At 44.7% G+C, this 27,168-nt stretch overlaps 2 protein-coding genes across 6 annotated transcripts in view; one reads left to right on the top strand and one right to left on the bottom strand.

Annotated features, from left to right (window-relative positions):
• The window catches only part of rassf9 (Ras association domain family member 9), a 28,224-nt gene extending 8,689 nt beyond the window's left edge, over positions 1-19,535 (bottom strand). Inside the window, exons 1-4 of one of the 2 annotated variants that reach the window (XM_086209711.1) lie at positions 19,330-19,535; positions 13,092-13,180; positions 9,997-10,134; positions 3,189-3,327 (exon numbers count right to left, since the gene is read on the bottom strand). In XM_086209711.1, coding sequence (XP_086065837.1) covers positions 3,189-3,235 — 47 coding nt within the window. In that variant the 5' untranslated portion in view covers positions 3,236-3,327; positions 9,997-10,134; positions 13,092-13,180; positions 19,330-19,535. The remainder of the gene's footprint in view (positions 1-3,188; positions 3,328-9,996; positions 10,135-13,091; positions 13,181-19,329) is intronic. The other variant, XM_086209710.1, reaches the window with a different exon arrangement.
• On the top strand, positions 481-11,750 carry nts (neurotensin). 4 transcript variants are annotated; one of them, XM_086209714.1, is made up of 6 exons: positions 481-498; positions 3,128-3,317; positions 5,363-5,423; positions 6,360-6,421; positions 9,946-10,155; positions 11,321-11,750. In XM_086209714.1, exons 2-6 carry the CDS (start codon positions 3,234-3,236, stop codon positions 11,459-11,461), a joined length of 558 nt encoding a protein of 185 aa, XP_086065840.1. In that variant the 5' UTR covers positions 481-498; positions 3,128-3,233; the 3' UTR covers positions 11,462-11,750. The 4 variants fall into 4 exon arrangements, with proteins under 4 accessions (XP_086065840.1, XP_086065838.1, XP_086065839.1 ...); XM_086209712.1 differs by lacking the exon at positions 481-498 and adding an exon at positions 516-739; XM_086209713.1 differs by lacking the exon at positions 481-498 and adding an exon at positions 759-2,982.
• Positions 19,536-27,168: the final 7,633 nt, after the last annotated feature.

Genomic DNA, 27,168 nt, shown 5'->3' with positions numbered 1-27,168 from the left:
GCAAGAAAACAAGTTTATTTATCCCACAATCAGGGCTGCTGGATGTTCTGCCCATGCCCAGGGATGAGAACGCTCTCTGTGTATTTTTGAAGAATTTTCAGATTACTGGAAGGTTGAAGGGCATTTTTTGAGCTGACCCTGTTACCCCCCCCCCCCCCGCCCTGCCCAAGATAACGTGATAATCAACTTGTAATCTAAGCTAACACAATTGTAAAAGTAATGAGAAGCACAGCTGTTCTCTGCTGTCCATGTATTTGGCCGTCAACTTGTTTAACTAAATCTAAAGTATGGAAATCATTAAATAAAATTTTTGTGTTTCGTTTGTATGGTGGAAAACTTCCACAAACAACGGCGAGCAACAAGCCGGCGCTGGACAGGAGAGACTTCCTCTGGCCGTTATCTGGGACGGGATGAGGGATGGGCGAGGAAATAACATCACTTTTTTTTTTTATCAGGATGTGTTGATCTCGGGGATGACTCCCTCTCTGATAGGCATCTGTGAGCAGAGACACAACACACCCATTCCCTTCCTCTGTGACGGCCCCGCACCGCCACCCCCGTCTTTTATTTGTCTTACCCACAGCAGCTTGATGAATCATTATATTTGAGTGCCAGTAAATAACCACTTTCAGCACAATTTGTCTCTATTCTTGCCGTTTCCTGCTGATTTGTGTTAACCAGACATTTTCAGTCACTAATTGGTCTTGTGCACAATGCCGTCAAGCTGCTTTTGCCGAAGGTGAAGATTAAATGGAGCATTGCTTTGGTCACGTACATCATTGACTGGCAACCGTTTAATTTCAAACTCTGCATGCTGAGTCACTGTAGGATACTTACCACACCGACTCACTGATGCAAACAATGACTGAGAAAGTAGCAATTAATAAACATTATTGTTACTGCAGTAGGGTGCGGAGTTTCCTCGACCAAATGGATTTCAGAATATGCGGTGAAAGAAATTTTGTCACTTTTGTTTGCCATTAACACTTAGACTGACAGGTTTATGATTTCTGAAGCATAAATGTAACCGTTAGCAGCACAAAGCTAACGTTATGCTATGAAGAGACTACACAGCAGAGGCCTGACTTCCACATCACCACAACAAGCTTCACTGCTGCTTCTGTTCTCGGCCTGATGACATTTAAATGCGACAAACTCCGTGATCTCATTTAGTTACTTGTTAGCGACCACTGCTTTAACAGGACACATAAAAAAAAAAAAAAAAAATCATAAACTGTCGTACAAAGCGTGACATTTTGAGCTTCAGTTGACCACAGACGTCAGTTAAGGCATATATCAGACAATACAAAAGTTCAACTAAGTTTACTTTATTCCAAGGGGAAATATTAGATGGAACTTTATGAACAAATTCCAGGATATTGTACTTTGTTTTCCGCTACAGTCAATTTATTGAAAAGAACACTGACAGGTGGCAAATAAAGGGGGAAAATAATTGCTTCTTAGTGTGAAGCATAGGTCACCATTATTCTTCCAAAAAGTATAAAAAAAAACCTGAAAAACTTAGCTACTATTAAATGAGAGAACCAGACATTCTTTAAACGCTAACTTATGCCTTCCATTCCTGCGCCACAAGTCACATTTGGACAGTTTGCAAGGGTTCTGATGCACTTATAGACTAAAATGTATTATTATATACGTATATATTATTGTTTTATAAGACAAACATCCATCCCCAGACTTCAGCATGTACTTTTTGAAAGGTGCCACAATAGTAATTAAAACACAACATGAAAAAACCCTAACACAACATGAAGCTGGCTCCAGTGGATGTCTCGGTCTGGCTGTTTGAAGTACTCAGAGACTCCTCTCAGTTGAGCCTGACGTGAAAACACATCCTGATGCTGGTGCCACTGTCAAAGGGATTCTCAACCAATTTAGTAATAAAAGTCTGTTGATCATGAACCTAATCCAAACTTTTTTTTCTCCACAGAGTTTGGTGGTAAATAAGAGTCTTAAGAAGTAAAGCTAATAAATCATTATCCGCAATTAAAAAAACAAAACAAAAAAAAACAACCCTTCCAGTGGAAACATGAATCCCGTCTGTGAAGGATTAGATCCTGACCTAGATACTCCAAGAACTCTGTTTACCAACTCGGCACAACAAAAGTCTGCGGCCAAGAAATAGAATTTCTGCGAGGAGATAGCTCTGGGCTCAGTAAATCTAATTTTCCCACCATTTCAAAGCATGTGGCTGGATCCCAGCTGCAGCCAGGGGCACATCAAAAGGCCACGCTAGGTACTTAATGAAAATTGCTGAGGCAAATTATATGAGTGTTGATGACAGGATCTCTCTCAAGCTGACGTGAAATATTCTTTGACTCTGGTGTCTCGGATGGAACAAACATCTCTGCAGTAATTACAGAGCAGGAGGTCAGAGCTCCTGTGTGCTGGTGCAGAACACTGCAGGTCTGAAAGAAGGAGGTTTCCACTACTGCTTCTCAGCAAATACACGTTGTGGTACTTCAAGTATTGATGAAACTGAAGAATCTAATTGGCACTGACCTGTTTTTTTTTTCTCACCCCCCCCCCCCCCCCCCCACTTTCTTAAAACTGGAAAACAATTTACTGAAATTAAGTACTCAAAAGATCCATGTCATATGACCTAGGGGTTAGACTGAAAATACTGGACACTCTATTTAAGTGCAAAATTCAATGTTTTTGCCAAATACTGTAAGAAAAAGGATTGAATATATAAATTCATATTTAATATTATTTTGGGATTTAAAAAAAAAAAATTCCCTTACAATTCATTTTGAGAATTGCTTTTTTTTTTTGGCCCCATTTTTTGGGCGGATGAATCCTAAACGCTATGCTAACATGTGAGGCTTTGGTTAGACTGATAAAGTTGGTTTAGAAGAAGAAGAAAAAAAAAAACCGGACAGACGTTCAAGTGGTCTACGTGGTTGTAAGACGGGAAAACTCTCCCCCAGGAGCTCCAGCCTCGTCCTCTGCTCTGGCTCTGTGGGTGTTGATGCTGAGGAGCACTTTTATCTGCAGTTTGAGGCTCCATGACGCAACTATTACTACAGTCATTAGCGCAGACACTTGCGTTATTCTAACATGACAAACTTCCATTCACATCCCAGCCTCCTCTCCTCTCCCGCAGCTCCCAAAGTGTCCCCCTCCTCAGAAAGTCTCTCGCATTTCAAGACATCTCATCAGGTTACCTGTTCTTCAGCCGAGCTTTCAGGAAGTTTTTTCCAAACGGAGCCATGACTCGGGAGCGCGAAACGAACCACCACCCGAACCCAAGAGCGTTACAGTCCCCGCATGGCACGACGTCGGAACACTTAGTGGTGAGTTTCCCTTAAAAAAACCAGAAAGACAAAAAAAAAAAAAGTTGGGTCCCGGCTGAAACTGTCCGCCCCATCCGAGAGGCAGAGGGAGGTGTTTGTTACTCAGACTTTCTTTTAATGGCACAACTCTGCCCCCTTCCACCTGCAGCCACTACAGCAGAGGAAGAACTGCTGGAAAATTCACTCACAGGTTGTGGAGTGCATTCATTGTAAAAGCATGGGGGGGGGGATTTTTAAAAAATGCACTATAAAAGTTATGTGACCTCAGTTGAGAGGTTAGTTAGAAAGAAAATCCGATGATGTTGCACTGTATTGCCTTGTGAAAACAACAAAAACAACAGCAGCAGTACTCATTAAAACACACATAACATGTAATATTTTGATTTTTCATTATTTTGGGGGGTTACACTTTACACAGCAGAGTTTTGAGAGTTGACCAAATTGCTGGTATGACGACATCCTGCTCCTGCTGTGTTTCTGTTGGCTGTTTTACATAATTTAAAAAAAAAAAAAAAAAAAAAGCCAAATGTTTCTTCCCAGCCGTCCGAATCCCGTCAGACCTCCTTGAGCTGGGGCGGAGTTCAACGCGGCTGCTTTTCAAATGACAAATGTGACAGAAAGGAACCTGCTCTAATTCCACCGTGACTGGAAACATTTTAAATTGTTCCAACTGGGAAATTTAGACTAAATCAAACTTAAAAAAAAAAAAAAAAAAAAATCCCCCCAAAAAATTCTCTTTTGGGACCAATTATGGTCTAGTGTGTCTCACACACGAGGCAGTTTGGACTATTTGAAGTTTTCAATCAAAGATACCGCTTGTCTCACAAACAGTTGGTTTCTGTCCAGTGCTGAATGCAGGTGGTTCTGATCAGACGATGAAACCTGCTCATCCATCCGGTTCTCAATGGGAATTAAATATTTAAAAGTCAAATTTGTCAACACCTAAAATGACAAAATGTAAGATGATCTGGAACTGAGCCCTGCGGAACTTTTTTTTTTTTTTTTTTTTTAAATGATGGAACTGCGGGCGCACCAACAAAAACGCTGAACTTTTACCGCCATAGTGTTAAAAAGTTTCAGTCGGAAACAAAGGAGGGGGAACAAAACAATGAGCTGAGAGAGACAAAAATCCTTGCACGATTAAAGAACTCGAGTGGATTCGTTTTCTTTTTTTTTTTTGGAAGTTAAGAGAAGCAGAGCAAAGGTCTACTCGTGTAAATTTGGGTTACTAATAAAAAAACGATAACACGGGGAGACACATATATAATTAAAAATGTATTTGAGGCACTGGACTTAAATATTCATTGAGGTTTAAGATAATTATTTTTCACAATTATACTGAACATCCCGTCGACCGCTCAGATGAGAAGACAGCTGATTATTTTGACAGTTACTCTTAAAATTTGCTCGACTTTAGTCGGTGGAGGTTTAATCCCTGCAAGTAAGCTGTCCATATCTTTAGATTCCACTTGTCTTTTGGCTGAAAGTGTGAGTCACCTGTTGACTTGAACAGACAGCTTCTCGTCTCTGAAGAGGGAATCGTGCATCCTCCCACCCTCCTGCATCACCCCTGCATCCCCGGGAGACGAGAGCCAAACAAACCTCAGTCTGTGTGCGTTCATGATGTGAAATAACAACATTTCCCGAACGCTGACGTAAAAAAACCTTTCATGATACGACGCCAAGGTGACGTCTGATGACACAGTGAAAGGAAGGCAGAGAGGAATGGGCGGCTCGAGACGGAGGGTGATGTGTGAGTAAGGTGGGTGTGGAGAGGAGGGGAGGGGGCGAGGGGTGATCTTCTGACATCACGTTTGCTTTTATATACCGAGGGAATGGAGCCTGCTGCACTTCACTCCAACCACAAAACTGTGAGAAAGGAGAGGCAGAAGAAGAAGAAGAAGAAGAGGCGTCAGCATCACCGCACATCCCCTCAAGCCTCTTTCGCTCTCCGAGTCTGACCCTTAACCTTATGGACTAGAATCCTCCTCAGGTGAATTCTTCAGCGCGGGATCTTCTTTTTTCTTATTCGAATTCTCATCAAGATGCAGGCGCAGTTGGCGTGCATGCTGCTGCTGTGTTTCACATGCGGTGGACTTTGCTCAGGTAAGCTCACAGAGCTTCAAATCAAACATGGCATGACGCAAAGTGAGACTAACAACGCGCAACTCAAAACTTGCTGGATGCAACAGGTGTAGTCTGGTTCAGAGGGCAACGGCAACAAGAGGGGAGGTGCATGACACACGCCTGTTGTCACGGTAGAACAAAGTCGTTCAAGGCTTCTTCTGAACGTCATCATTTTGAGTGTTTGGTTGAAAAAAAGAAAAAGAAAAAAAGATTTAATTTTTCTTCGGCCAAAACTGAATTGGAATTTCAACATCTCGACATTCTGAAATGAAATTTTGTCATCTTAGATGTCCTGAACCTCACAACTGCATTTCTTCAAGAATTATACAAACATTTGTCAGTCAAAAAGTTTGTCTGTTTGTTTTTTTCCTTGTGATTCCCTGCATAAATGCCAACAAGCTGATCCCTGATCCCGGCCATTTAGAGGACTGGACTGGAATCTTTAAATTCTTCATTTTTAGTGTTTTGAAATACGGTCCAGATCATCTAATGTGGAGTTAAAATACGATTTATTCATCCAAGGTAAAGCTTTCTGTTTTTACTTACTCCAAATTGAAGAGCTGTGCGTTTAATTTTATTTAATCCAGCCTCCAGTGACCTGATTAAAAGTCCAATTTCACAAATACTGGACAAACCTGAAAAGTGAATCGTGTTCAAGTGAGAATTTATCATTTAACAGCCTTTCAAACCAACACAGCCCTGAGTTTGCTCTCAGTTCAGCGGGCTTCCCACATTTAAGGTGGACTGTCCTCAACTTGAGCTCCCGCACGACGACGAGATTGTTTAATTTGAGCTGATACGTCAACTCTTTTCATACCCGAAAGAGATTTCATGGCAGAAATTCGCTCAGAATCGATTTAGCTCCTGATTAAATTGTCCTGATGGTGACTTTCCTGTTCCTCCTCTAATTGGCAGACGTGGACCAGGAGCAGCGGGCGCTGGAAGAGGAGCTACTCAGCAGTCTCTTCACTTCTAAGGTACAGCGGTTCTGTGTCAGCACCGGGGCAACCCACCAGACCCCCCACACGGCCTCACCTTTGGTTGTGTTCATAAATCATTTACCATTAGAGGGTTTGTGTCCCCTGGGGGGGTTCCACAGGACATAAAAACTTCAATTTTCTATTGCCAGGATGCGTCTTGACTCCAGTAAGTGGTATGTATTTGTCTCAGATGTGCAGGGAGATTATTCTTATCCTGTCAGGACCCCCCAGCTGCTGCAGATGCGAACAAGTCATTCATTGAGATCGGCTCAAAAAGAAGAGCTGAGGCAAGAAGCCGGTGAGACAAAGAGGAGCGCGATGGTCTAATAGGATTCAGATGGACCTGAACGCATCATAATGACACATCTTCTACACCTCTCTCTCTCTCTCTCTCTGAGAAATAAGCCCGGCTCTCGTACGAAGATGTGACAAATCTGCCTTGTGATTCATTGCCGCAGATGCTGGGAGTTTGTCCAGGGGCGGTGAAGGTAATAATAACTTGCCAGATGACTGATAGAGTGCTTGAGAAGCTGGCAAGCGCGCGGTTGTAGAAGATAAATAGTTTGTCAGGCAGCTAAGAACGGGCCGAGCAGCTCGTCCACTCTGCCTTTGGTCTGATTAGGAACGCAAGGCAGCGTTTCTCTCCGGCGCTTGATGACATCGTTGTAAACTTCCGCTTCGCCTGGTTCACCTCTGTGTGCTAGAATCATGAACTAGAACCGTACGTTATTATCCTATTATATTATTGTGCTCTCGATGGAGTGGCATTGTGGGGGGGGGGGGGCTCCTCTGTGTGACCTTTTCAGCAGAATGAATCACACAGGGCTCAATCACTTTGTCAATTTCAAACGAAATGAAAACAACTGAAATCTTGAGCCCATCGGTGGCTGGTGGTGTGAATGTCAGTCGCACCTCAGGTTTGGCTCCTGGACTGTTGCTGCTTTGACATCTCAAGCTCCTCTCCCGGAGAACTAATGAAATGTGTGTTTGAGCGGACGCCCCGAACATCAGAGATGGATTGCGGCCATTTGCGAGGCAGCAATTTCCCCTCATCGCCTGAATCCCTCCATCATTCTAATTGACACTTGCAAAACAATGATGGCGCATGATGGCCCAGGCCAGGGGACCCTGAGGGCGGGAGCAGGGGCCCTTCACAATCTTAACAGACTAGATTATAGCGCAACACCTGCAGCGAGATGAAGTTACATATGACTGACACACACTCGCCGAGGAGGGTTTTACAATCCCAATACATCCACTTCCTCGCAGGCTTGCTGGTAAATTCAGGCCAGTCGCACATTGAAACCAGATTTTTGCAGCAGGACCAAAGAATGAAACAACAGCCCAGCAGATTCCAGCGCAGACTCGGATCAGGCGTCATGTATGTTTCTTTTTTTTAAATTTTCTTTTATTAATTCTTTAGAAAAATTTGTGGAAAAATACATCAATATTTCTAATAATGTGGCACGGTGGAGCAGCGGTCCTCACTGTGGCCCCCCAGCAAGAAGGTTCCGGGTTCGAGCCCCGGCTGCAGCACGGGGTCTTTCTGGGTGAGTCTCCATGTTCTCCCTGTTCCTGCTGGGTTCTCTCAGGTACTCCAGCTTCCTCCACAGTCCAAAGACATCAAGAGGGACCAGGTTAATCCAGACTCTAAATTGACCGTAGGCGTGGCCATGGACTGGTGACCCGTCCAGGGGGAAGGCTGCTGGGATAGGCTCCACCCCCCGCCAGCCTTAACGGAGAAGCGGTATAGAAAATGGATGGATGGATTTCTAATACCATAAATATTTCCAGACGTAAAATCCTGGCGGGTTTGGGGTTTTAATTTCTCTAAAAGTGCAAGATACAGCGTTTTTGAGGGCAGTTTCATGAATTTAACCACAAATGATTACTTTTTTAAAAACCAAAGGCACATTTACAAGGTGTCTGATACTTCTGTTAACACATCTGGAAAGGAGGAGGTTTCAGTCATGAATCTGTATGTAAGAGGCGGGTGTCGCGTGGGCCGCTTGTGTTTGATGCTGAGTGGCAGAGATGGGAATCAAAGCAGCAAAACCCTCTTTGAGGTGAGTTGCTGAGAAACACTTTTTGACTTCAGAATTGGAAACTTTTCTCTTTTCCACTCTGCATTTTTGAAACATGATATTTTCCACTGCAGGGGAACCTGGTGCACGAGTGCCGTCAACTCAGATTCAGACCTTTTTATTGACAGATGGCCGACCAGGCTATTTTTTTTAGTTGTTATTTCTTCAACTGGATTTCAGTGCCTCTCACCAGCAGAGTGCAGGTAGAGGAGTATAGAGCTGACAGGACGCTGGATGTGACGGCTGCACCAAAGCAAACCCGAGAAGCTGCGGTTGAAAAAGAGACCCGTTTTGACAAGTGGCTAAATATGTGGTAACTTGTCAAGGAACTTAATGACGCCTCATTTTGACACCACACTTTCTTCTTCGCCCTCTTTTCTGTTCTGTAAATGTTAATCTGTGCTGTTTTGGTTCAAAATGGCAGCTGCACTGTAGTCCAACGAGCCCAGGAGTTTCCTGTCTCGGACATTAATTCTCTCCTAATGATTATTCTTGGTGCCGACTGGTGGCAACTTGTTTGCGGCGTGGAACTTGCAGCAGGATTAACGGTCACGCCAGTTGTGAGCTTCTCTTAAAGGGACCACACCAACTTTTCTGGAAATGAGCTTGTTGTCAGTCAGAGCTGGACAGGAAGACAGAGACCCTTGTCTCCCCTGTGCCACGTCAAAGAGCTGAGACCCACCAAGACCTGCTTGCTGCTAGTTAGCTTAGCCCAATGCACGGCAGTGGATGAGTTGTGAGGCATCCATCATCGTTATCTCTTATCCTGTGGAGGCTGGAGCCGAGCCCCGCTGCCGTACCTCCAGTAGAAGTCACTGAATGTACATAACCTCGCCGGTTGTAGCTGCAACTACTTTCCTGACTGGGTGCAGTGCCTCAAAACTTCAACCAACAAAGAACAGAGCGCCTGCTGCTGAGCGAGGAGGACGAGGGCAAACCAAGAACCTGAACTGATCTATTGGAACCAGAATACACAGAGGAGGAACTGCAGGTACCTAAGCAGGTATAAAATGGAGACCTGTCCACTACTAGTCACTGTGTGTAACTAACTAGCTGGCAGGTGGTCTCAGCCCCAAAATGAAGCGCAGAGGACAGAAGAGTACCCGTCTTCTCGTCGAGGTCTGGGGAGTCAGTGCTTCACCCAAGAAGCTGGCATGTTCCTTTAAGGACAAAAGGCAAAACACAAACATGTCTCATCCAGAGAGTGTAAACTCAGCGCCGCTGCACCAGGAATCCTTCCTGCTTCACGCATCAGCAGGCTGTTTAACAGCGACTAGTCTTTATCATCTGTGGTGTTGCTTCAGATTTCACTATAAATCAAACCTTTAATTCAATCATCTCGTCACAAAGAAGGTCTAATTTATTGCGATGCTGGAATTTAAACCAATCACTTCCTGAATTCAATTTGACAACCCCCCCCCCCTCCTTTTTTTGCAGATGAAACAGAATAAGCAGAGTGCCCCCTACTGGCGCGTGTCTCTGACCAACCTGTGCAGAATGGTGAGCAGCCTGCCACAGGAGCCGCTCAGCGAGGAAGGGGAGGAGGAGGAGGAGGGCGGCGAGCTGAGGGATGGGAGCATCCAGCTGTTAGAGGAGCTGTACAGCCTGCAACACATCTGTCAAGCTCTGCAGAGCCGTGAGGAGAGGGTGAGACACACACACACACACACACACACACACACACACACCTGTCAAGTGGTTGTTTCCACTAAAGAAAGCAAACAAGCAGCGTTAACAGTCACATGATCATAAATCAGAGTACTCAGGGAGGACGCTTCCTTTATTCAATGCATTGCCCCCCCCCAAATATTTTTAAAAGCTTTTTTTGCGGTAACACAAAAGAGAGACTTTAAGTATGATAAACAATTAATAGACACAATAAAAGAAATACAGATAGTTAAAGAAATAAACTAGTCATAAACAGAAAAGCTGATCAAGGTTGATAGAAATTCTATCATGTTACATTATTTTTCATCATATTTATGATAAGATGATTGACGAGGGAGTTCCTTCATTGCTGCAGGCTGACATTAGAACTCATTTTGGAATTAAAAATAAAAAAAAAATCACAGGACCCTCTTATTATGCCTGGAAATTGCAGTTCTGTTTTGGTCCTTATTTTGCTCATCAGCATTAATATTTGATGAGCTTCTTGGCCACTCTGTTTCCAGAACAACAAAACACAATCAGAGACGATACCACAACAGACGTAGCGATGATGAGGAACTGTCGCCGGCTGTACCGGCAGATCATTGTACTCATCACCGGAAAAACAAACAAACAAAAGGGAAGGAATCGGGAATATGTGGAAGAGGGGAAATAATCGACTAGTGATGAACAAATACAGGATCATCTTGTCCTGCTGTTGTGAGATATTTGACCGGAGAGTAAACAAATGTTGTTGGCAACTTTGATTTTTGCCGTGGAACAACAACAAAATATCACAATTAAGTGTTTCAGCTTACATAAAACCCTGAAAACACAGGAAAATATGTTAACACACAAATCCTTTAATATCCTACCACCTGCCCCCTCCACACACACACACACACACACACGCGCACGCACGCATCAACGCGCTCTACGGTAAACACACCTCTTAAATCCCTCTCATCCATCATTTTCCTTTCACGTCTTAAACACTTTTTACACAACGACTGGAGATTAGTTCCTCCACGCACCAACGTACCGAAGCACCCGTTTAATCACAGCCGGACCACCACAGCCCCCATTAGTCTGCCACTCAACACCCGATCCCGCGTCTGGATGACACCGACTAACAGCTGTGCCTCTCTCGCTCCGCTCCTCACAGCTACTCCACGACTCTCTAGAATATTTAGACAACAGTGACACTCCGCTGAAACGGAAATCGCCCTACATCCTGAAGAGGCAAGCGGCGCACACCACCAAGTCCCGGAGGCCGTACATCTTGAAACGAAGTACGATTTACTGACAGCCGTCCCAGAGGCGGAGGTGATGTGAGGGGACCAGACCATCTTCTCTCTGTGAATGTGTCTTTTTGTTTTCTCTCTCCTCGTGTAGTTGAAATGTCTTCTTTCCCTGCGTGTTGTTTTACCCCGTCGGACCCTTCGACTGTGTGTCCAGACACAAGGCCTGCCTGTATTCAGCTCCTTTCAGGTCCTGAAAATAAAATCTTGAGCATCAAGCAAAATGTGTATTTCTGAGAAACTATATTTGTTTATGCGATTTCTTCACTGCACACTATTTTGTTTGATTAAAGGATTCATGATACAGAACCAGTGTCTTTCCTTTGACCTCCTCAGGGATCTGGTTTGAAATCTTCTCTCAGGTTTGCTGCTGGCAAAATGGCTTTCTGCTGCAAGGGTTGCTTTGCCTTCATATTGAGCCAAAATGTGATACAGGCTCAAGCTCGTTCAAAACAAATATCATTTAATTTACTTTATTGAACTACTGCAGTTCAGGGGTTTCTAAATCACATATATTTATATCAAACAGCTAATTTAATAGCCTGAGCCGGTCAGGAGACATGACGTCAGCAACAATAATAAAAGTAGGCAGATTTAAGGGATGTCTGTTAAAACTCAGATAAAACCCAAGACATCTTAAATACTGCAACTGCACATCCCACCATATTAGTCTGACTATGAGATGGTTTTTCTCCTGGAAAAAAAAATCCCTACACACAGTTGTTTACTGTTCAGGGTCTAGAATGTGACACCTCAACACCAGAGGGCGCCATTTCTGTAAACATCAGCTGCCATCATACCCAGGAGCAGCGGGGAAGAAGAAACCAAGTTAACCAGCCGCCAAGTTTGCTGTATGAGGGTCAACATGCATGGTTTTAACGGCCAGGCTCTGCTCATTGCTGGTGGTCTCCACTCTCGTCTTTAAGGACGGGAGACACGGACACTACATACAAAACCCAGGATCCAGGCATTGGGGAGCAAGCAAGGAGGTGGAGTGCAGGACGATTGACCCTTGCGCTCCCGACATTCCTGGTGTTGTCATATCCCTCAACACTCCCCATCTTAAACCAACCTACGGGGAACAGTAGCAGGGGGGCGATGAAGAGGCAGACAGAGAAAATCCTGGATCGACAGCAGCAGCAGCAGCAGGAGAGATGAGGTGATCCCAGGCCTCCATCCTGGCCCCCCACAGCCCCCTGGCTGAGCCGCTTCTGAGAGACCGACAGGAGCGTGTGACGGAACGATGGAATGAGGGACGACCCACCACCAGACCGAGGCCTTGCAACCTGACGAACAAAACCCATTCTTAAAGTTGTGGGTTGGTTTATATTTGGGTGAATACATGCCAAACACAGAAATATCCCAGAGCAGATCAGGACAAGGAGCCTACTGGAAGCCTTCTGACCCTACAAGTGAGAAGTGGGCTAGGAGGGAATCACAAGCATCCTCAATATTTAAAGGAGACGCTGCAGGAGCGCCAGGCCGACGGCCTCCCTCCCCTCAGTCCTTCTACCAGGCCATCAGATAGCAGCGTCGCTCAGCGCAGGCCATTTATTTTAAGTGCACCTTGTGGCATAAGCTAAAACAATGTTGTTTTTTTTCTTCCCCCAGACATAATAATTCATAGAATGGCACCTTGAAACACAAACGGTTCACAGCGGGTCAGCCATCTTGGATGTGCAGCACTGAAGAGTTTTCAAAAGGGCACCGAGGCACTTCGGCTCCTGCAGATAAAACAGACTTTGATTTGCAGATGAAACTGTCCTTTTTTTCAGGCCAAGACTCTCATTTACTTCGCTCAGAATGCTTTGGTGTCCTCCTCTGGAACTTGGTCCTGACAGGTGGGGAATCTTCAAGCGGCACACAAAGAAAAGCCTCCTCCTGTTTCCCCAGAGAGACGCAGCTGCGTGAATCCTCCTCTACTTAACCTCCCTGCTTCAACTTCAGCTTTACTCCACGTACTCACACCTGAGTCGTGGTGAGGTCTGTCTCCGGCACAGGTTTAAGTTATTTTTACCTCATGAAATTTGTCAGTAAACATGTAGACTCATTAAACTCAATTTTGTAGTGTTTTTGTCTTAAAAACCCCTCACGCGTGGCAAAACGAGGCTAAAGGGGCGGGGGGTCGCGGAAACGTTGTCACGCCTAAAACCGAGGATGTCGCAGCAGGTGTGGTGAAGCTAGCTTGCCTCACGTCAGACTTGTAGCCCTAATAATTACATTTACACATTAAAAAGAATCATAAAAACACACGAAAGGATTTCACACATCCAGGAAGCCTGATGTTCATCCCCTTCACGCCATGCACTGAAGCTTCTCTGGTGACTGGAGGTGATCCCTCTGACGAAGGCCTTGTATTGTTTGCTCCTTCATTTGTCACCTGTCGGTGTGACTGGTCATTTTTGTCACGAAAGTCCGTCTCATAATTCCTTGATAAATTTAATCAAAATGTCCAAAAATGCACATCTATGCTAAACAAAGTGGCCAAGTATGTCGTTAACCCTTCCTGGATCCTCGTCTCCGTACCCTTCACGTGTTCCATGAAAACCAGCAGGATCTTCACATCTCCAGGCTTCTGCTTGTTAATTCCAAGTTCAGATCCGGATGCGTTCAGAAGTCTAATGCTGTTCTCCTCCAGCTGGAATGCATTTGCCAAATTCAGCTCAGGGGCCTTTGAATTCAGCTCTTGTGAACGACTAAATTCTCCTGGAAGCTTCAAACGGCTTCAGATGTGTCAAATTCTCTGTGTGGACCAGGAAAGGGCAGCATTTACATAAATGAAGGGTTTAACATACCATAGGTGGTCTGCATCGCTATTCCTCTCATGTCAAGGACCACAAGCGATGTACATTTCCATCACCGGCAGCGGGTGGCAGTGTTGTTCAACTAGAGCCGAGGCCTGTCGGGGACTGAGCGCCACCTTCTGGAGGGCCGGTATGTTTACCTGCTCATTTCTCTGTGGCTGTGCGTGCACTCAGAGCCTCTTTGAAAACGAGACACTGAGTTGTCAGGATCCAGCATTTCCTCCGAATAAATGCTCTCTTTCAGGTTCAGGGAGCCGATTTTCGAAGAGCGAGATTTGTGACATCACAAATATTTCTGGAAGCAAGTCCTGGTCCAAAATCCAGAAAACACCAGTGTTATGCAGAACTTTGGTGCTTCCAGGTCTCAAGGAAGGAAAACGGACTTTATGGAGAAGCGTGAGATGTCTTTTATCCTGCAGTTAAAATCTTTTTTTTTTTTTAAATTACATAATCATGTGATCTAGATTTTTCTGAATGAGAGGGTAAAGAGTAAGCTTTGCTACAAGGACTTAAAGTGATAATTACAGTTGGGAGGGGGTTTGAACAGACAGTGTCGGACTCACAGTGGTGCGAGTCTCCCTGTGTACATTGATAAGCGTGGGTTCTTTCAATGAGCGGTTTTACTCCAAGTGCATTTCCCTGTGGGTTCGTCGCATTGTCAGCCGTCAAAGGAATTCGGACTGCAACACATGCGCACCCACCAACCCAAGGTTCTTGCGATGCACCAAGGTGCGGGCGAGTACTCATGTTTCTCTGTGCTGCTTCAGGATGCTGGAAGTGATCAGAGACCTGCAGCACGGATGTCCAAAGGTTGCTGCACACCAACCAAGCCAGTGAAAAGGTCACACTAATCTGTAGCTGGATGGTTATGACCTTTAGCCTAATTTTCATCATGCACCATTAATTAGAGACAAAGCAATACTGCCAGTGTGTGTGTGTGTACCTTCTGTTTCTACTCGGGATGTGTTGGATGTTTTTTTTTTCCCCTGCAAATTCTGCGAGCAGTAACTCCTGACTCAGAAGTTAAAGTTCACAAAAATGTGCAGATAATAAGAAACCTCTCAGTGGTTCTGATGTCTAAAGAAAAGAAAGCAATCATTTTATTTCCTTTCTGAGCCTGAAGGAAACCATCCAGGCCATTAGAACAGTCAAGACATCTGGCAGCACACGCGACTCGCCAGCGGCAGACGACACCTCACATTCCGTCCTCCATCCAAGGACTGTTTTTTTTTCCACCAAAGTACATTTTCTTACTCACAGATGAAAACCAACAGTGGATCTTCACAATAAAAGAACCGCTGAGACAACCCATCCATAAACGAGGAATGTGTCCTGAACACACAGCAATGTGTGTGTAACAGAGAAAAGGTACTGCTGTCATGGACGAATATGAAACCTTCCACACCAGAAAACAGGCTCTCCTCTCCTTTGTGACAGGCTGATGAATGTGGGTGCATCGCCAGCAGGTGGCAGTACAGCACAGGCTTGCACTGGACTGTTGAAGCACAAGTGGCAAGAGGCAAACGAAGTCTGCCAGGAACAACGTTTAGCTTCCCTTCACCTGAATAAATGACAATCAGGCTTTTCCTGTATCCTGCCAAGACACGATTCATTCCGAGTAGAGACAATTTGCCCCCCTCCCACACGAATCCTAACTCTGTTATAAATGGACCTTGGTTCAGTGCTAAACTGTGTTGCTACTCAGCAGTGACACTGTGAGGCATCACGTTATCTCTGATTAGTTCAAATGTCACCGAGAGCTGCGACGGCGTTCTGTTGGCGTGGCCGTCACGCTCATCCTGAAACTGAGGCTCCTTCATGAAAACATGAGTAAAGTCAGAACGGAACTATCAGACTACGCCTCTCACTGTAGAATCCACCTGGCACAAAGACAGCCAGCCCGTAATCAAAGCAGTCCTCATTAGGGTAACCTGAACTACATGATTGGATCCTGTAGCGACTAACAACTGCCTCATCCGAGCGTCGCAACACTGCAGCGTGTCTCACATCTCAGACGTTCCCAGAGATCCCAGTATGTTGCGTGCTCACCGACGGCCGAGTCCCCAGTTGGAAAATGAGGCGAGCTCCGGCGCTGATTGTTCTTCCTCAGTCGTGGCCCCCGTCTGTGAAGCAAACGACCCCGCCGCATCAGAGCTGCTCCTTCTACTCAGTCCTTCACAGCGCCACATCAGTTCTCTGGCTTTTTATTCTGAATAACGCAGTGATTTCCTTTTGAATCTGACTGATGACCGTCTTTTTTTTTTGTTCTCCTCTCTGCGAACCAGCAGTCCATGTTGAACTTGGAATAATCTGCTCTTTTTCTTGTGGGCACATCGCTCAGCTTGTTTTGAATGTGCCCAAGAAATACATTTCAAATACATCTGACTCGTCATCTTCCTGCCAGGAAAACAGCCACACCAAAGCTCTTCAGTAAACGTTGTCAGGCGAGAACGAGGCAGATGTCACAACGCCGCTGAAAGAAAGATCCACTTTTTATTTTCCTAATCAGTGTCACAGACGTGGAACTGTATCGCCACTGTCACCAGATTGTCTTTGTCGACGATAAAACTAAGACAAGGAAACAGAGATTCCGACTAATTCTTCAACGGTTCTCATGAAAGGGGATTACAGTCTTACGCTGTGGCCCTCAGTGGTCCCACTGCCATCAGAACTCACTCTACAAGCAACGGTGATGCTAACAGCAGAAGGACGACTCCACACCGAGTGCTTTTACTGCTACAGGACAAAGACATGCACAGTAATCTTTGACCATAACCCAGACTCACGGGTCAGTCCCTCAATGCTTCATTCCCAGGGACTCGGGACAATCTTCCAATCGATCAATCAATCGATTTGATTGTCATTTTAGTGGCAGGTGATGGTGAGGTAGCTCTGGGCTGTCAGAGCCGTCCAGTACTCTGTGGTTAGCGTAACTTTCTCAGCTGTGGCTAACTTTTCTCGCAGCATATGTGTCTATATAAATTTGCCTTGACTTATGTTCTCTGCCTGTTTAGCCTGGCATCTCCTCCGTGCTAACGCTGAGGCGGCGCTAGGTTGAGACCGGCCGCACGCATCCACGTCACCCAGGGACGGCTGTACGCTGTTCAAGTGGTACGCCTTTGGTTGTCATGTTGTACTTATACACAGCTTCCAAGAGTTGAATGCTCGGAAAATGAACTCACCGACCACACGCCCAGCAGATTTACTGCCCTCTGCTGGTTGTGCATCTTTATGCATTTGCACTTTTCACACCCAGAAGAGACAAAACGTGACAGTGACTGAGGCTTCTGAGGGTGATTGGAAAGTTAGGCCTCAACTAAGACATTGTGAATCAATCATATTTGATGTTAAAAGGGTTTTTTTTGCCATGTAGTTATGCTGAGATTAGAAAGACCAAAATGTCTGCATTTATTATTCACATCTCTGTCAGTGCAGTAAAGGGAGGTCGATGTGTGAATGTGAGTTCCGTGACGAGAAGACAAAAGATACTGCAGAAGGAGCACTTTGAACCTGGAAACGATGATCAGCAGTTTGGATGTGTTGACAGATAAAACATCTCCCTTGGTAGAATGAGCCAAACACACGAGAGGCAATTCTGCCTCCACAACAAGCCTCATATCTGACCAATGCAATTTATTATTATCTTAACATCAGATCAGTTTTGTCCATTTTTGCACATTTGCAGGCCGCCTCAGCAGATGTCTATCAATATAACGACTCCTGTGACCCTGAAAAAGTTCGGGCTTAGTACGCCTCCCGCATCCACAGGACAAATTACACCCTGTGTGAATTAATTCAACTCCATTAAAAACTTTCATCGACATCTGCTGCCACAGCGATGCTCGGGTTTGCTTGTCTTGGCTTTTCTCCAGCCGGACGCCTTTTCAATTTAACTCCAATTTGGATTTGGTGGATGTTGGCTGACAGTGTAAAACGTCGCAATGGGATCCTGATGAGCGTCTTCACTCCTGCAGAAGAAAAGTCACTCTCTCATGTGGACAGTGATGCAAATTGTGTAAAAAGGCAGTCCGATCAAGATAATGGCTTGTGAGGGAATGAGATTAGCTCCCTTTGTGAGAAATCTGATTGTGTAGCTGGGACAGTTGCATAACAAGTGCAACCTTGTTGCAGGGGCCAGCAGAGAAAGTAATTAGGGCTCACGTATGAGCAGCGTTATCAGAGCCTTCAGCAATGGCAGTGAAGGGACGAGCAACGTCGGAGCTGTTTACTGTCACAGGTAGGGGTGTCCGCGTCCGCTCTGAGTAATGAGCCCTCCATATTAAGAGTCGGAAAGCAGACAGATAAAGACAAAGAATTACCACTTAGCAAAACAAGGGACTTGACCACGGGACACCGCTGTTTGGTTCCCACGTACGGTAAAAGAATACCCCCCAAAACCACATCACCGCCATGTCATTAACTTTACTATCTGTGTGCGTAGCTAAAAATGACTCGGCATTGATGGGATTACTTTCAAGACAGATCGCTTTATAACCACCGCCAATGTGGCTTGTTTGTCTGTCAACATGGCTGGAGGGCGGCTGCATCACGATGGGAGGGAGAATCCACAGCGTCGGCCTTGGCAAAGGCCTCGGCTCTCTGAGTGCCCGTCCAGTTTAGGAAACTGTCATCGTTGCAGAAGCGGCTGTGAACCCAGCTGCGGTTTATTGCCAATGGTAATAGATGGTAGGCACCTCTTAGTGGCCTGCTGATGCGCTGCAGTTTGCTCCATTTGGAACATGACGGGGATTATATCAACATATAACAGCCATTTAGGGGACTGATAACTGCTGCAGACTCTGGCACCCGCAATGACAGCTACAAAAGACACATAACTAAACATGAAATCGTTAGAAATGACAAACCACAATTCACGTGATTAAAAACAACAACAAAAAAACCCAAGAAAGACCACACAAAGAACTCCTTAGGCCATTTAAATAAGTTTAAGTGTTTGGCGTAACTCGCCACAGTAATGAGTTACCTAACAACTACCTACTAAATGAATTTCTGATAAATGTTGGTAATATTATGATGCCTTACAACCCAAAACTCTCCTCTTCACTTACATTCAGAGCTCCCTGAAGCCCGCCGTTGAGCTGTTTTCCGTCCGGTCCTGAGTGAATATTTCCCGGTCAAAAGCGTCACAATCCATCCTGAGTTGTTGCGGGTTTGTGCGCTGTAAACTCAGAATAATGTCGAACGTCGTGTAAGAGTTTTACTCCATTTGTTGTTGTTGTTGTTGTTGTTTTGGCGCTGAAAACGGCCTGTTAGGGCTCTGCTCTATATTGATGCCGCCATATTGTATCACGTGACGCTGAGGACCAATCAGAGCTGACCTGATACAGGAAGCGGGTGTAAGGACTTCTGGGGAATGGAGTTGGTTAGCAATTCATCTATTTTAAAAAGCAAAACTGTATTTTTAATCCCTTAAATGTTGCAACAACATACATTTATCCATACACATACATGTACAACGTATATACAGGACAAAATAACTAAAGGGAATATTTATGATGTTTGTCTTTCAAGTATATAACTCAATTTTTTATTCCTAGTCATATGTCTGCTGGTGTTTTGGTGAAACTAATGCAGAAGTAGAAGGAATATTTTAGAGTATCATTACTTTCCAATTAAAGTAACTAATAATATCAATATGATACATTTTGGAAGTAATTTGCCCAACACTGTAAGTCACACACTTCTGTTCTGGTCATAATCAATTTAGAATTATGTGTCTGTCCAATTATGACAATCCCTGATATACAGAATCTCCTCTTTTGACACATCCAGTGGATCTATCCTTTTCTCTGCTTTATAAAAGTGCCTTGAAGAATCTTTCTGATTCTCGGCAGCTCGGTAGGCAGATTAAGGTCCAAATTCTGAACTTTGAACTCTCTTCAAGCCAGAAAGATCAGATAGTATAACAGTGCACAAAGCCTGGGTCAAGCTGGCATCGTCTTCAGTGTTCTCCTCATTATTTGTCTTGAGTTAATGAATCGCAGCCGTTCCTTTGATCCTTTGGTAATTGTCAATGTTGAAACAGTGACGATGCCCTCTGAGGGGTCCTGATAAAAGAAAACACACTCACTTTGCATTCTGAAAATCTTCAGCTCTGCCTTGTCAATTAGGCTCCTACACGATGACACCTTGTCATGCGTTATTGCTCATTAAACAAGCATTATCATTGTATAAACAGTGACGCCCATTTGCAGTTAACCTGCATAAGTGGCTTAGAGTCGATGAAAATAAAAGCTACCTGACACATTAGACGCTGTTGAAGAAATCAATCCTCCTTTCACAGAAAATGGCTAACGAGAAGGCAGCGCCGGACTCAATCAGGGACTGAAACTGCCATTCACCCTGAATATCAAGCTGGAGATTTGCTTTGGCTGTTGCCCCCAGAGACGCTTCATGGTCGATGCTTCAGATGGAGAAAGTCCCAACCTGGAGGTGCAGAAATTGCTAAATTACAGACCATTAAAGCATCCTCCTTGGCACCTTTGCCGAGCTCTGTCACGACAGGCATTATTATAGTGATTGTAAACATGGACGCTGATGTCTGTGCTTAATGTGTCACTGACTGTTTTTCTCAGGAGAAACCAAACAGCCTTGAAATGCTGCAGGAAGGATCTGGTATGAAGAGACGCTGCAAGAGGGCCTGGTGCAGCGCTGCCCTCAGCCCTTCACTGGAGTTGGTCAGATCTCATCTATTTCCACAACACACATGTTCACATGAAGGCACGTACACGCGGATGCCTCTGCTTGTTTGTACATGCAATGCATCTACACCTTAGTTGTCTGGAGAGGAGTGAGATGAGTTTGATTCCCACCGACAGATGCTCCACTCTGTGGCATGCCCTGACATTATAAACAGGATGACGAGCATCGGTAATTGTCGCGAGGGGTGGAGGGGACAAGCAGCCGTGCGGTGGGCCTTCGACTGGCTGATTGTGTGTCTTTGCCTGCCTGTGATAATTAAAATGACTCCCCCCGCACCCCCCCACCCCACCCTGCCTGCTCCAGTCACAGTGGTGGCATCGTAAAGGCAGCAGCAGAGCTGTTATTGCTTGTCCTTCAGCTGAAAGGATGCCGTTGGCCAGAGAGTTGAGGGCTTTTGTTCTGAGAGGCTGAAAAATCTGGTGTCCAGCCTGGGCGGTTTTTAGCCATGCGCCCTGGGAAATGAGCTATCTAAGCAGTGCATGCAAGAAAACCCTGACATTAATCTTTAATTAAGGCCATTACAATATCAGGCAACATGCCCGGGAGTTACTGTGGAGGATAGATATAAACAGTGGGCAGTGGGGACTGGAGGGACAGACAACATATTATATCTTGTGGTGAGCTCATTTTGTCTTATAAAAGTCAAGACTCTGCTGATCTGCTTCGACGTCGCCTGGCTTTGCAGCCGTGTGGCGGATCATGGGACACACGGTGTAAGGTAAGCTTGGCCCAGTCTTTTTTTTGAGACATCCCTGAGGATGTGAAGGTAGTGGAACGTGCACTGCAGTTGCTTTGTTTTCCACGCCATCTTCCAGGTTGTTACTCTTGATGAGAGAACGTCCTCTGACAACTGAACACATCACGACTGCATTTGCGTCACACATGGGTTTTTTTTTTCCTCCCTTTTTTTGGGGGGGGGGGGGGGTGTAATTGGTTGAGGATGATTTTGTGGAAGGAGCCAAGTGAAAACCTGCTGGAATAACCAGCATGCCACTGATGCTTTTGTTGTGACAGCTGCTGTCTGTGTGATGTTCCACAAAAAGCCCCCAAGACACAACCTGTTTCATACTGGCTGAGGATTCACTTGGAAAAAAGAAAAAAAGAAAAAGAAAAGAAGACAAGTCTCCTTTGGAGCAAAATGGGACTTAGGTAATTGTTTTGATCACCGCTTTCCCTGTTCCCACTTGGACAACGGCATTACAAAGCTGGAAATGGAGGATTTGGGAAGACTGGGCTGTGGAAAAGCAGCGACACTTCTCCCTGGTTCACTGGCAACAATAAGACACAGGTGGGGAGGGCGTTGGAGAGGGTGCGGGTAGGTCACACCTTTGTGAGGGGAAGCATTTGGGAACGATTAAACCCTCATTGGCCGTAGGGACCATCCACTCTGAGGCAGGAGCTATCTCCAACAGCGCCCGCGGCACCATTCCTTTTATCTCCACTCCTCATGAAGACCCGGTAAATGGGAGTAGTTAAAGTGAAGCACATTCTGTGGGGCTGGCTCACTGTTAATGCTCAGCAGCATGACGGCATGAAAAGAAGGCTGTCACACAAGAGCAGTGCATCATCTGTGTAACAAGAGAGCGGCTTAATTAAACTTCTGACCTACATACTTCTACCTCGCCTCCTTTACCACGTGGGGAACCTCAAACGACTACAGGGGCGTCACCCACGAGGAATTTACTTACTCCAGGGTTCATACACACTTTTACTAATAATTTCTCCCCCAGGCCTCTGAGGAAAATATCCATGAACATTAATACCATGAAATTAAATGAGAATATAAACCAGCATGTATTCAGCTAAAATGAGTGGTAAGTGATATGTTTTGAAACAACACACACATGTATTTAAAGCCAATCCGTCTTAAGCAAAAGAGATTTTTCTGGGTCTTAACTGAGCCTCGTCGTGAATATTAGCAAATACAGGTATTTGTGAAGCATGTTACTGTGACACAACTCTTTGGCTCGGATTGTGAGATTGGCAGTGGAATCAGGCTCCTTCCAATAAATCGTCAAACTTGGGCAACTCAGGGTCACCCCAACTCCCAACCTGCATTTCCTGCACATGTGTGCAGACTCACCATGCAGAAACAAACCATGATTGAATGCTCAGTGTGCTTTCATCCACACCCGCCGCCATTTTCATCCCAAATTTGGCAGATGAGAATTCTTCCTTTCCCATCATAAAACTGGTTCAATACCCAGCGGCTCAGGCTGGCTCGGGCCTCTTGGTATCCACTGCTCATCAGCCCAAGAGCCTCAGAGGGCTGAAGAGCCCCTCCATCACCAGTAGACACACAATCACAGGTTCGTAACCAGGTTATTAAGAGTCATTCATCACCTGCACCTGTTTCGGGTTTTCCTGCCTTCAGCTTTGCTCCAACTTCAATACTTTAAATCCCCGTTCTTACCCATTTGTCTGTTTATTGCACTTTTCTGTTCCTAGTTTCTCAGCACCCCCCCATGCACACACACACACACACACACACACACACACACACACACACACACACACACACACACACACACACACACACACACACCCTTCCCCCTTTCTCCAGCTCACGTGTGCTGCCAACATCCCAAATCAAAATGTTCTAACCAAAAGCTGTGGCCAGGCTTTGATGCTGCGCTGGTGTGCGCTTGGAAACATACGTGCCAGCACCTTGAAAAACGACTCAAACGGACCGTGTCCATTGTTCCTTTGATTTCCTTCACACCGCTGCTGCTCCTTAATAAGCAGATAATGAATGGGAGGCCGGATTAAAATCCCGCCGCAGAGGCAGACTCCCCAAGGCTCACACTCAGGACAGATCAAAAGGCAAAATGAAGAAATCAACACAATCCATATCAGGCTCGTATCATGTGGGGTTTGCCCTCCTGTGTAGGTACATGCTGGCAGCACCATGGCAACCGCAGCAATTGATAGGCTGATGTCTCCCACTGTGCACAGTGCAGGTCTTGTTATGTTGGATATTGGATTTTTACTTGCTACCCTGGCCTCCTCACAGCATGCATTAGCTAAGGTCTCGCAGGTAGCCAGCCTTCATGTACGCTTACCTTCCATTTGGTTCTGGATGACTTTGAAGGACAGGAGATGAGGACGGGTGGCGACGGCTGTGACAAAAGGCTCCTGGAATGGTGTTGACACTGTGAGTGCCTGAAGGTGATCATATGAGTCCATTATCAGGAGAGAAAAAAAAGCCTGTATTCAACATGATATGGAGTCCTCAAAAGCTGTGACTTTGCTTATTATTCTAACACCGAATGTGTTTAATTTCCATTTTTATGTGAATATTTTAAGAATAAAAAAAAATTGTTCCCCTCACACAATAGCTTCCATGTCATGTGACCCCGGAATGCAAAATGGTGGAAGTCTCCATTCAAACTTCCTCTTCAGTACAAGAAAAGATGTATTCAGTAAGTAAGTAAGTATTAAACTTGCACATTGGACATGACATCTGCTTATTCCGGTGCGCGGGAGCCTTCAGTCCATGAAACACTGACCTTTAAAGGTCAAGTGGTGTGTGTTCTTGCTGTAGATCCCAGAGCTTCGCCAGGCTGTGAGTGTGACAGAACTTCATCTTCATCGGCTTTTTCACCGCGTTTCTGATGTTTAATCTTTTCCTTTAAAGTAACCGATGAGTTCAAATAAATGAATGTAAAAATACAGAGAAATAAAACGTACATTTTCTTTGAAATATGGCCAAGGAAAAGTACAAAGTCCTCTGAAGTGCAGATAAAGTACAGGTACTTTGGCAATGTATTTAGTAGTACTTAAATGCAAATACCATCCACCGCTGCATACAGTACAACGCAGGTGTGCGGCTGCTGCAGGAGAGTCTGTGGAACGTGACAGACACTGAGTGTTCAACCGTTAACGGCATCTAAGGAGCATAAATGATTGTTGATCAGAGAAAGAAGTGATCATTTCCTTCCCACCCAAATTAAATCAGTGTGACACGACTGCACTGCTCTCCCACTCCACAATGAATACTAGATACTAGAAAACATTGCTCAAAACTTACATTTATTTACTCAAAAACACAACCAGAATATACACTGCAAGAAAATGTATTAATCAACAATAAGACCAAGACGCGCATCAACATCGAAATCTGTGTAAACTACGCACCCTGTTGTTTGCCATTATTTTTTAACTCTAAATTTTCCAGCCCAATTTGGAAATTCTGCAGCCTGCAGATTTCAAAAAGGCACCGATAAAATAAGATGCAACAAAATGAAATGTTGATCAGCAAATCCCGGAGTCGCCACTCCTCGGCCTATTACGTTCGACAGTGTGGACCCTGGCTTGATTTTTACTGACACACATGTTTTTTGAGATACTACAGACAATACTGCATCGAGGGGGGGGGGGGGAACAAAATCTGAAATTTCGAGGATAAAACTGTAATATTATGAGAATCAAGTTTCTAGTGTAGAAGAAGTCACAATATTCCAAGAATAAAATACAAGCAGTGAGACAGGTGCGCAAATGGAAATATTCAATACATTCAGACTTACAGTATAAATTACAGTGTAATGTCTGCAAAACAAAGACTTTGGCATCGTTCTTGGAATTTTTTATTTTTATTTTTTTTAATCAGTTAAAAAAAAAAAAAAAAAAAAAGTCTGGTAAGTTTACTCTTGTAAGCCGGCTCATGACAACGGGATTTTCTTCTCGGAATCTCTATTTTCCGTTGTCCTCACCGTGGCCATAACACCCTGCCGGAGGTATCACCTCCCTGATTGCAGCATCATTTCCATCCGTAGATTCATTAATTTTTGACACTGAAAGGTGGCGTGATGTCTCACTCTCAAAGTGTGGGGCAGTGGAGGTTAAACACATACTTGTAGTCGTGGTAGCAGGGGGTGTCGTGCACCCCAGGACACAGGAAATGAAATACACAGTAACTTGCACTGATTAGACGGCATTATTGACAGCAGCGTTTCCTCCAGAATGCTGTTTATTCTGCTGTGTACGTCCCCAGGTGTCTGACAGTGGCCTTCGTACGGAGGAAAGCATGACCCTGCTTGACAAATACACACAGAATGCATGAAGCTTCAAACAGTACAGAAACCCCCCTCGAGCGTCATCCCAACACCTTCATTAAGTATGCTCTTAAAAAAGCAGAAAGCATATGAATATTGAAATGAATAATGTATGTTTTTTGCTTCTGGCTACCGCAAGATGTGAGTCAAACAGCCTTGCTCTTGCTGCAAGTTTCAGGGAACTGCAAATGTCAGTTATCTCGTTTCTTCATATCAGACGACGCCATGATTGTACCGTCTACTTTTATGCAGAAACCTTTTTTTTTCTCTTTCCCCTCCACACTGAAATAAAACATGTTCAGACAAAGACACAGAAACAACTGCTTGATTCAGGGCCGTGTAAATAGTGTTTTGTTTTCCTCAAGGCATTTAAAACCAATAATTCAAGCCCCGACACTGCAGACACATATTCAATATCGCGTGCTCTCTTGAGCTCTCTTGTACGCGGCTTTGTCGCCACAGTCAATGCACCACACCGTTTGCATTCATTCATTTAATCTAAGTTCATTTTAAATACAATATATGCAATACAACATTTGAAATGGTACGAGTAAAAAAATATATGTCATCTTACAATACAGTACCATTAAAGAGAACAATGGAAAGAAAAAAACGAACACAGAAACATCTTAACACACTCGCTCAACTTAACAATATACAGCTGCGACTGTAGTTTCTGTAGGCTTCTACATATAAAGTACAATTTCATTAGCAGAAGCTTTAACAATTTATAGATCCTGACGTATAAAGGAGTTGTTTATCCACTGAAAATGCTTCTGTTCATGCACTTTGTACATGCTCCACTGGGACACATTTCAAAGAACTCAGACCCAGGCGTCATATTCACAATCGTCACGTGCTCTGATCTCACCGACCCTTGAGCCGGTATAATTAAGACAGATGCCTGTTTGCACGCAATTTACAAATCCCTCCCTCTTTTCTTCAGATATTTGCTGACGAAGCCCTGGAGAAACAGACAGGTCAGATGGCTATTTATAATGACGACTGAAATATTTCAGCCACGGAAGGAGAGAACAGTTTTTCTTGAAGCGATACTTCACCGATAAAGTGAATTTTTAATTTCAAGTTTGTTGATCGCACAAAGATGCCCCCCCCCCCCCCCACCTCCCC

This window comes from Aulostomus chinensis, chromosome 7, assembly GCF_037954235.1.
Source record: "Aulostomus chinensis isolate RoL2024-O1b breed Wild chromosome 7, RoL_Achi_v1.0, whole genome shotgun sequence".
Lineage (NCBI taxonomy): Eukaryota > Metazoa > Chordata > Actinopteri > Syngnathiformes > Aulostomidae > Aulostomus > Aulostomus chinensis.
The sequence above is the reverse complement of the archived record's forward strand: the minus strand, read 5'-3'. Positions and strand labels throughout refer to the sequence as shown.

What these genes read in the sequence shown, in the direction of transcription:
- nts (XM_086209712.1), top strand. Translation starts at nt 714, where the DNA reads ATGCCGTCAAGCTGCTTTTGCCGAAG. An exon ending in ATGCGGTGGACTTTGCTCAG is followed by an intron (nt 5,424 to 6,359) that starts GTAAGCTCACAG and finishes TCTAATTGGCAG; the next exon opens with ACGTGGACCAGGAGCAGCGG. An exon ending in TGCAGAGCCGTGAGGAGAGG is followed by an intron (nt 10,156 to 11,320) that starts GTGAGACACACA and finishes CGCTCCTCACAG; the next exon opens with CTACTCCACGACTCTCTAGA.